Source organism: Osmerus mordax, chromosome 15 (genome assembly GCF_038355195.1).
Source record: "Osmerus mordax isolate fOsmMor3 chromosome 15, fOsmMor3.pri, whole genome shotgun sequence".
Taxonomy (NCBI): Eukaryota; Metazoa; Chordata; class Actinopteri; order Osmeriformes; family Osmeridae; genus Osmerus; species Osmerus mordax.
Genome location: NC_090064.1, coordinates 10,758,061 through 10,768,710, shown reverse-complemented (window position 1 = coordinate 10,768,710; position 10,650 = coordinate 10,758,061). Strand labels below are relative to the sequence as shown.

Genomic DNA, 10,650 nt, shown 5'->3' with positions numbered 1-10,650 from the left:
TAGTTCAAGCAACTGAGAACTTTGTTCAGCCAATGGGTTTTAGTGTTTTAGCAATTGAGAAAAACTGTAAACAGACTACGTTGCCTGAGTTTGAGTGTTCATGGAAAGAAGCCATTACAAGGCCACAATAACCTGGGGCTAGTAATGGGTTTTACTTATACACTGAAGGATTGCCAGATTCTTAGTTGACTGTAGGCTATCTAATGGTCAACGAAGGTCACACCAATGGAATCGTTGTGTATGGTAATTTAATTCATTCTTGTTATAGTGACCATGGGTTACCTGTTTCTAGGCTACAAGTGTCATGGCATGCTAGCCTGAATGAGCTACCTGAAAGAGAGTATGTTCTAAACAGACATTATCATAACCTGCGACCCATTTTATAGTTCCACCCACAATGTTACTCTATACTAATCTAGTGGTTTATGATAGTGATAATGACTAATGGAGTGAGGACAGTGCAGAGGAATAGAAATATGTATGTTTCCCCCGGGGAAGGTTCCCATGCTCAGAGCTATTCACTTCACCATAATGCCACCTTAATAGGCCTTTAACAGTCAATGTTCCCCAGTCTTGTGGCGTGTCCTGCCTAATGAAACACACCCTTGGTGTTGGCCACTCCAGATGGGGCCTTTCACCTTCAGACAGCATGTCTGTCATATTGCTCGAGCTGTCACGCCAGCTCTCAGTGCTGGTGACACAAGCCAATCCATCGCCCATAAAACCCTGCCCCCCCCCTCCCCCCCTGCTCACCACCACCCCACAAATGGATTTGTACGTTAAGTGCCAATGTAAGTTGGTGAGGTGTGTGAAAAATAAGCATCTTTTCAAGGTGATGTTGACCCTCCGGTGAATCACAGAGGCTCAAGGGAAATCCTATTACCCCTGGAACTAGCCTTGTTTTAATAGCCATCAGCAACACTGAGTCCAATGATTGATCTGCTCAGCTGGATCCTATCTTAACTGTAAGAGCGGCTCACACAGCTTTCCGCAGCCCGGAAACACTTTTTTCATCTAAACGTAATTGCAAAGCGGTTGACAATGCAATCTGGCTAATAGCTATTAGAGCTCAGAAATGGGGATCTGCCATAACAAGGGAAAATCTTTGAAAACATGGCCAGTCATTGTGTACTGAGAGAGAAAGCTTTAGAAATATTTTGTGGGAAGAGGTAAACAGGAATGCATATCTGTTAACAAGGATTTATAAAAAGCCAAGAAGGCATTCATGAGTTATTTGCATATTTCACCCCTCGTCAAACCAAAGAAAACTCAACAAAACCCTTGTTCTCCTCTTGCTTCTTCTCTCCTGCTTCGGTTCTTCCTCTTCCTCATCTTTTCTCCACCAATTCCAATCCCTCTTTCTCCGGTCCAGCAGAGCAATATCAACAAGAGTAGTGTCTGCCAAAGTGCTTGTTGACTTTGTCCAGTGCGACAGAGACAAGGAGGCTGACAAGCAGGAAGTGTCCCTGCTCCTCCAGCCACACCAGCTCCATCCTCACCTTACCCTCCGCTTCCTGGTACTGGATCAGGAAGTGATTGCCCTCATAGTCATAGGACACCTGCTTCTTATTGGATGGTGCTAGGGAAACGGGAGTGCTTACACACCAGAAGGGCTTGTGGGCCTCGTCTAGTAGAGTGAGACTCATCACACAGCAGTTCTAAAGACAGAGAGAGACAGGAATGAGAAAAATGTTATATATTATTTTATTCACATTTTCATTGGCCCATCATGAATCAGCATTTAGGGAATTACTGAAACTGGTAACTTTCCACATAGAAGATCTTCCATCAAAAGTCAATGAAGCACCCATTGTTAAACATTACTGACTGTATTAGGACTGGGTAGACACATACACAGGCTAGGCAGTGGAAATGAAAGAATGGGAGGGTTGATCAGACCCATGCAGAAGATGGGGCCCAGTCACCTCCACACTACCCTGCAGGGCCTCACACATCCAGGGCAGCGTGGGCTTGTTCACCAGTGGGCGATGCTGGGACCGATGCACCCTGCTGATGGCACTCAGATGAATGTGTTCATTTCTGATCTGATCTGGTCAACGACACACAGGCAGACGTGATCAGGTCAGTTTGTTGGTTTAGCAAAGCGAGATAATTCAATCTCATCTCCTCATTTGCCATTCAGTAATTTAATAAATCACTTGCACTAAAAATGAATGTTGATCTGAGCCCCTGTAGTGTGTACCTTTCTGGCAGGAGAGTTGTGAGAAGCGGTCAGACATGAGTGTAGCCTCTGTGTTGTGGAGCACAATGTGTAAAGTATAACCATGGAGACCATAGTTGGGGTCCACATCGTCAAACAGGGCGGTTTGGGGGCTGGTTGAGGGAAACCAAGTGTGTCAGAGAATAAACATAGACTGTTCATTATGTGACAGTTAGAAGTGCTACCACCAGCCTCCACTGGAGGGAGCCATCACACTATGAACTAGTCTGCAAAAAACACCAGGTAGTTTAACAGGTCATAAATACATCATTAAGGCTACTAATTCTGACCTAGTAGTTAGGGATGTGCATATGTTTTTAGCCAAGCCGAAGTCTGAGGACATATTCGACACCTCGGATCATTTAAAAGGATCAAAGGTGTTGGAAGGAAGAGCCTGTTTTACAGCATGAGACAGCCAAATGTAAACCATTTAGCTGCATCCCTGTTTCATTAAATAGTCAACAGTTAGTACCCAGTGTAATTAAAAGCCATAACATGCTGTGAAGATGACCCTTAGGACGTGCAGGCCTCTTTAAGCACTGTCTAAAAACACACAGCCTGCCATCTTTCAGCGATGAAGCCAGGTAGATATGTGAAGAAAAGGTGTTGGCGCAACGTACCTGACAGAGGTGCTCAGGAGACTCCTCTCCACCAGCCGGTTAAAGTGCAGACAGACCATGACAAAGGCCACAGACTCCCTGTCCTGCACACACGTAAACACACTTCCATTACTGTGTGATCAGACCATGTGTTTTGGATCAAGTATTGTTACATTACCCTTACCCAATGATTCTTACAAACTCGTCTATTGGAAGTTCAAAGTCAAAAGACTTTATGTTGGCAGGCATGTCCCCAACTCAACATGCACTGGAATGTTGGCCTACCTTCCACATGCCCATGATGACGCCTGGAGCTAGGCACAGCAGGTCGACCAGCCTGTCGGTGTCAATGACCTGCCCGGTCTTGGAGAGGGTGCCCAGGTCATACTGGGCCATCTGTGATCGCCACCCTGGTCTATAGGAGAATAGGAGGAGAGTGAGGGATGAGTAGATGCTAGGAAATCTAAGCTTTTGTACATGGGGTTTGAGAGAGAGAGAGAGAGAGAGAGAGAGAGAGAGAGAGAGAGAGAGAGAGAGAGAGAGAGACAGAGAGAAAAGAAATGAGGGGGGAGAAAATTACTTCATGAAGTTAGGGCAGTTGAGTGGCACCCTCGTGACCCCGTGGAGCTGCAGGTGTGACAGATGTTGGAGGGAGGGCCAGCTGCTGCTGCTCCAGCACACCGACACTGACAACTCGGAGTAGTGGGCGTGGCTTTGCTCAAACGTGCCCTCCCACCCCGACTTACTGAACGCCGACATCTCCCAGGTAACACGCAAGTTCCTGGAGAAGAGGAGCAGAGCCGTGTGAGAGTTTTGTGTGCGTACATGTGCATTGGAGCAATTCATCTTCGATCCTATCTTGTCCAACTTGTGATTGAGGGACGGCACCACTGTATAGCATCCGGAGTCTTCCACACACAGCATCTCCTTTCAATTAGAGAAGCCACCCAATAACCAGAACCACTCAGGCGGGCCTGGGGGATTTTGATCCCTGTTGTTGAGTGTATCCGTTGTCTTGCGAAATGATTACCGGGGTAAATCGCTTACTCCCACGTATCTGCAGCATAGGGGGCCCAACAGGGACTAGTCTGGGCAGGAGTGGGAGGAAATGTGAGAGAGAGGCGGGGGGGGGGGAGAGGTCCAAGTCATTTATTTCAACAATTCGCACAGCCTCGGAAAGGAACACAATTATTTCCACTTCCCCTTCTCTACCGGCACGTCTGCCATGGAACTTCAAATTGAGTGCAGCCACGGTTCTAATCAGAGGTTAGAAATACACGGCAGGAAGAGGAGGCGTCACGGGAGCTCTGCTGGATAAGCTGGTATCTCCCCGAGCACGAATCACATCAGACACATACTACCTCCTTCCTCACCTTTAATAAGGAAGAGTCATTATATGGGGGGGGGGGGGGGGCGGACTCCTGATGTTTGATTGCTAGAGGCTTCTATCCTCCTCACGTTCCCATGTGAACATGTAACAGCTACAGGGCAGAGCTTTCACCCCGCAGTTTAGCTTTGCAGAAGAAACAAGCGATTGGATTCCTCCTTGAGATAATATTAAGACAGGAATTCCCCTGATATTACAGACACGCAGCTTACTTAAAAGGTCTGCCTGCCTTTGCTGGATAGAAATTGAGAACCATAGCAAATATTTTACTTAACACAAATAGGCTGGGCCTTTATTTATAACTAAAATGACCGTAACTTACATTTAAAAGCCTTATATTTCACTGGTATACAATTATTCACTAATCCCTTGGGAAGGGAAGTCACCTCTCCCAATCTCTGACCTGAGGACTCTCTCCGTCTGCCTGGGGAGCCCTGTGTAAGGGTTGATGTTCCGGAGGTCTCTCTTCCACATGCTCTCGTTGTACCCAGCCTTGGTCCTGAAGTACAGCCTCCTCCAGTAACCAACAGGCCTCTCCTGGACTTCCACACAACTCAGCCTCTTCACCGCCGCATCCTTGGGCTTGGCCTTCCCTTTCTTACTCCCACTGTACTCGGACAGGTACATTTTGTGCCACATAGAGCTGCAAGGCGAGTGGTGAAGGATTTTAGCTGAGAGGAAGGGATGGATGGACAGGGTCATGAATCATTACAAGACATGCATTTTTGATCCAGAGACTTGGTCCTTACCTGTTGTTGGCCAGCTGAAGGAACAGTTTGTTGACATGCCCGATGCAGAAGAGAGAGGAAGCATCCAGGTATGAAATTATCTTAATTAGGATCTCAGGAGGCATTCTAATAAAAAAGGGTGATTAGAAACAATGAACACAAATGAAACACCCTCCATCTGCATTTAGCTTTAATTACACAACAGCTCTCATGTTAAATAGAAGGTTTAGTTGTGAATAATATGAAAAAAGGGTGATTAGAAACATTGAACACAAATGAAACACCCTCCATCTGCATTTAGCCTTAATTACACAACAGCCCTCATGTGAAATATTTTGAAGTTATAGTAATGAAGTTATAGTAATGAAAACTTCAATAGTAATGAAGTTTAGTTGTGAATAATATGACTTTTGGGATATGTTCAGCTTAAAAAACTAAGTGAGTGTAGGCTACTGTGCCTACATTTCACCATTTCACAAACTGACACTTGCTTTGTCATAGAGCAGGGATTGTTTACTTACCTCTCTATGAGGTTTTCGGTGCGTGCTGTTTTGGTTAATTTGACTGCACATTTGTAGCCTGGGCCAACGGCTTCACGGCATGCTGCGGTCTTATATGACACTGACAGTGGTTTGACACTGAAGAAAACAGAAAATAAAAATTTGACATTTTCCAAGCAGTCTGCGTGACGCTCTACAGTTTGCATGACGTTTGACGTTATTTTCTCACCTTTGAGAACTTGAAGATTCTGTCGGCATTTTCTTCACGCAACTATAGGCTATATTTTTTTGCTGTCGGACCTTACCCAACCTCTACTTCGAGTTGGCGGTGCACTAATACTGCATCCTTAGTTACCAAAGTTGTCCGCTTTCAGTAGCCATGGTGACAAGAACACACAAACATAGTTGCGGGATTGAACCCTTGGGAGATCGCTAGTAAGCTATTATATGGAATTCCTCACGAGCATGCACCCATACCAAAATACTTGTTACATTAGCATGATTACATGTCAAGTGCATAAGAAAAAAATACAACCTGGCTGGCTGCACTTGGCATGACGGCATTGCACTCTTCGGTTGGGTGTTTGAGCAGCATGTGCAAATGCTGCCTCCCTCCGACTCGGCGAATTCTAAAAGGTATCACTCACCTTTGAGACATTCTCTGGTGATACAATACAAAACATTGAAGTTGGAGTTAAAATTGTTAGGCATCCTGCAGGACAGGGAATACTCAGATGTTGTGTTGTGCCAAAAAGTGACTTTCTACAAAAGAAAGACATGACGTATACAGATAAAAGAAGTAGACTTATAAACTGCGATACCGGCTTCTGCAGACGGGGGTGAGAGTGAATCTCTCTTAAATCAATAACGTTTGAAGACTCAAAGGAGGTGGTAGGAAAGAGTAGAGTTTGTTTAGGAGAGACAAAGACTGTGAAGGGAAGTGAGAGAGGGAAGTACACAACTGGACTAGGTGATCGAGTCACACCTCATTTGTTGTGTAAAATCAGCATTGCGACCATGCTGCCAAACCGCTGCGCTGGACACTATCCCATTGCACTGACGCTCCTATTGGGATGCGGCGTAATTGTATGTATTGGCCGAAACGACACGGATCCCATCGTACTGGAAGGCAAGTGTGTGGTTGTGTGCGACTCGAACCCTTCCTCAGACGCAGCGGTCACCTCCTCGCTCGGGTTATCTGTCCGCTCCGCAGGCACCAAAGTGGCTTTCTCAGCAGTGCGCGGGACTAATCATGAGCCGTCGGAGATGAGCAACAAGTCCTTGACCATCTATTTTGACCAGGTTAGCTCATTTAGAAATCTCTACACATACGCGCGATTAGACAGTGATACAAATGTATTTCTGGGTATCCGTTGGTTCTGGACAGGTTCGCGTTACCGCAAGGCAATTAAAAATGTTGAGAAAAGGGCCATATCAATTAAAGAATTAGACATGTTTTTAGTTTACATGTTGCTACACTTCGGAGATGCGTTCGAGTTCTCTAGGTCTATTAAGTTCGCAGGGGTGGCCATTACGCACGGCGATAGTATGTAACCCATGAGTTTGCGTTCTCTCTTGGCTGAAATGTCTGAGGTTATGCTTTTGTTTACATTTACATTTAATCATTTAGCAGACGCTCTTATCCAGAGCGAGTACAGTAAGTACGGGGACATTCCCCCTAGGCAAGATGGGTGAAGTGCCTTGCCCAAGGACACGGACAGGAATCGAACTGGCAAACTTCTGATTAATAGCCTGAGTAATAGCCCGATTCCCTAACCGCTCAGCCATCTGACCCACTAATATCTTGTTGCAGGTATTAGTGAACATCGGTAGCCATTTCGATCTAAAAGCGAGTGTGTTCCAAGCGCCACGGAGAGGGATCTACAGCTTCAGCTTTCACGTGGTAAAAGTCTATAACAGACAAACCATACAGGTGAGTCAAGCTCTTTGGCCGAACTGTTCTAAAGTCAACATCTGATAAAAAAAATGTTTGCCAACAATTGGCCTACCAATACAGCAGTATGTGTAGACCTACACTGAGCATATGGAAGGCCTGCTTAAAGAGTAAAACATGTCCTTGTTGTCTCCATTATCTCAGATCAACCTGATGCAGAACGACTATGCGGTTATTTCAGCCTTTGCCGGCGACCAGGACGTTACGCGGGAGGCAGCCAGCAATGGAGTTCTGCTGATTGTGGAGCGTGAGGACCGGGTCTATCTGAAGCTGGAACGGGGTACGCTCATGGGCGGATGGAAATACTCCACTTTCTCTGGCTTTTTAGTCTTCCCGTTATAATATGCGATTTGTTTGTTGTCACCCGAAAGAACAATCATGACATTTATTTGAACAGCACTGTCTGACAAGGAAATCTGTAAGCTACCTAACCCTTCGTGTGAATGTGATTGTGTGCACCGCTGCACCTGAGAGTAAAGGAACGTTTACTTGGAATACAAATCCAAACCCACTGACCAACGACGGATCATCGACCTTAAATGGGCACCATGTCAACAAGACATCTTTAGATTGTACAGGAAACTTTTTTCAATAGATGACAGTCTTTTATTACACAACATACTTGTAGGCTGGGTGGGGTGTTCGGCATGCTTGTATCCACAAATAAAATACATAGTACAGTGCTCGAAACAGACATTTTTCAGAGTTGCTCTGTGTCCTGAAATTTGTGTCCAATTTAAAAAAATAAAGAAAAGATGGAGTGCACATTGATGCTGAGTGTGGCCTACTATTATAGGTGGTTCGCCAAGATTGCAGAACCCTACAGCCAATAGCCAACCATATACATTAATGTACATTAGTGTAGTTTGCATGTTAAATGTGTGTTGATGGATGTATACTTCATCATCTAGACTATGATTCAATGTGTATTGGGTCAGTGGCATGGGGTTGTTTGGGGTTAATGTCAGTTTGACTTCTGTTGCTGTGTTTTGCCACAAGATGGTGCTATGATCACAGCAAAAGATTCAAAGGAGGCGTAATGTTGGACATTTAGTCCTTTTGAAATGCATTAGACTCCAGGTTCATGTCTTCTATGGTGAATAGGAGACCCATGCAGAAACTCTTAGTTGTGCTCTATATATTCTGTGAATACCCCCTTGGTAAGTGCAGAAGGAGTTTTGTGTTGGACTGAGGACATGTTGTTAAACATACTGCATTTTGTAAGACTGCATTCATACTATAATATAAAATAATACAACTGTATTACAATCATTTAGTGTACGGAGTGTGCCAGACAACAACTAATCCTATCCCTACCACACAATAAGGCCTAACATGGGGACATGTTTCAATGGGTGTAACTAAGTGCACTTAGCATTCAGGCCGACTTGAATCAATAAGCTTAATGGAGAACTGCTAGTACCCCTTAGCTCTACAGAGTAATCCACATCCTCGACCCAGGAAGTGATTTCTGCATAAACAAACACACACAATATTGATGAGCCTCGGCAGCAGACAAACAACAGTCTCCTACACAAGTTCAGGCCCAGCCTTAAGTCCCACTGTAACGTGTGTCATACTCAAAGTGTTCACAACAAGCTGACCATTTAGTCTATGGACACGTGGGAGTGTTTGTTACTGTTCCGATTACACGTGTGGGGCATGGTACCATGTTCTGTGTGAGTCTTACTGGATGGTCAATCCTCTTTAAGCATTGTTTGAATTATAGGTCAGAAATGATTAAGACGGACTTAGGTTCAGGAACAAACTCAAACATCTACCAACATGTAAAGTAGGAAGCCTTGTTTATAAGAAGTGTGGCTCCACTAGGGTCATCCACTACTGTCTGATGACAATAAAGAAGTATTGTAGATGTAGTGCACCTGTCGTACAGTACAGCAGCACTGAGGCTTCACAGTGTGGTACTGTCATTGAGGGTGTATACCCTCCCTGGTCGTACAGCTCAAGGCCTCCATTGTTAGCTTGTATGTATGGGGCACTTTGCCACTGTGTAGGTGCTGGCCTATTGTAACCGTAGCAAAAGCGTAGGCGATGCCCACTTCCCACTCACATGCCCTGTCAATCAAACAAGTATAGTGGACTGTTGTGCGTATGACCCACTGAAAGAAGCATATTGTTTGTCTCCCAAATGTTTGACTCATTCATAGGCCTATAGTGAGCTTCACGTCCTTGGAAATGAGACATTGTTGTTGTTTTGGTTGTGTCTTCATTTGGATGGATTTTTCTTGTTACTATTATAACAAAAGAAACACACAGAAACAGTGCCCTTGCCATCCTACAACTCAAATTAGATTTGTCTGAATTGACCATAGACAGAGCACTCACAGTACTCACAGATCTCAATAGCCTGAACAGAAAGTCTAAATTTGCTTAAAAAATACATAAAGGTGATTACAGAGTTATGGAACAAAGGGTTAAGGACAGATGGGACAAGGGTTAGGGTTCATGGATACTTGACTGCAGTGTGCGTGTGTCTCACCATTTGCATATTGATCTGCAATAAAAACAAATGACCGCAGTAGTCAAGCCAGTTACTTTTACAAGCATAGAGGAATTGTCTGAATATGCATTTACTAGACAGAAACCTGAGTTATATCCTATATTTGGCCAAGGAACTAACTGTAGTAGCTGGTGAAATGTCCATTTTGGTGACATTGTACTGGGAGATGAACTTATACTTAGTTGACTTTCTTATCTGGAGTTTTCACACATCTTGTTGTCTTCATGTTGTCATCATCAGGTCTGTTTAGAGACGGTCCTGTTCCTAGGCCCCTTCTCCCTCCCTCTAGCCCTCCACAGCTGGTCCGTGTGTGTGGCGTGTTGGGGTGGGGAGAAGTCAGAGCTTTGGTAGGAGGTTCCCACGATGGAGATCTGATAGTCTTCTAGGACTGTAGAAGGGACCCTTTCTCTGCCAAACACCTGGACTACAACTGGCTGGCTTCAACTCCTCGACTTATCAGGGAGTAAAAAAAAAACGTAATTTTTTGTCTGTGTTCTGTATTATGTATTAGGATTGATGGGGATACTTAGAAGAACACAATGTACAGAATGTTACATTCATGGTTCAATGTAAAAAAAGATGTATTACTTGTCCGTTGGAGCTACTGTATATCCAAGTTAAATTAAGACAGTGAAGCTTCACAAACACGTCAAGAAACACAGCATATTTGTTTTGTTAGCTTTTTTCTCATAACCTCTGGATATGCACACATCTGATTTGTACTACAAAATAATTATCAA

At 44.5% G+C, this 10,650-nt stretch overlaps 2 protein-coding genes across 2 annotated transcripts; one reads left to right on the top strand and one right to left on the bottom strand.

Annotated features, from left to right (window-relative positions):
• Window positions 1-1,209: 1,209 nt before the first annotated feature.
• Window positions 1,210-5,707, bottom strand: fbxo15 (F-box protein 15). The gene is made up of 10 exons (XM_067252076.1): window positions 5,665-5,707; window positions 5,457-5,573; window positions 4,957-5,061; window positions 4,611-4,850; window positions 3,401-3,601; window positions 3,106-3,235; window positions 2,842-2,924; window positions 2,204-2,334; window positions 1,926-2,050; window positions 1,210-1,658 (listed from the first exon to the last, which is right to left on the bottom strand). Exons 1-10 carry the CDS (start codon window positions 5,691-5,693, stop codon window positions 1,383-1,385), a joined length of 1,437 nt encoding a protein of 478 aa, XP_067108177.1. The 5' UTR covers window positions 5,694-5,707; the 3' UTR covers window positions 1,210-1,382.
• Window positions 5,708-6,452: 745 nt separating this feature from the next.
• Window positions 6,453-7,732, top strand: LOC136957740 (cerebellin-2-like). The gene is made up of 3 exons (XM_067251899.1): window positions 6,453-6,737; window positions 7,249-7,368; window positions 7,534-7,732. The coding sequence occupies exons 1-3, from the start codon at window positions 6,453-6,455 to the stop codon at window positions 7,729-7,731; spliced, it is 603 nt and encodes a 200-aa protein (XP_067108000.1). The 3' UTR covers window position 7,732.
• Window positions 7,733-10,650: the final 2,918 nt, after the last annotated feature.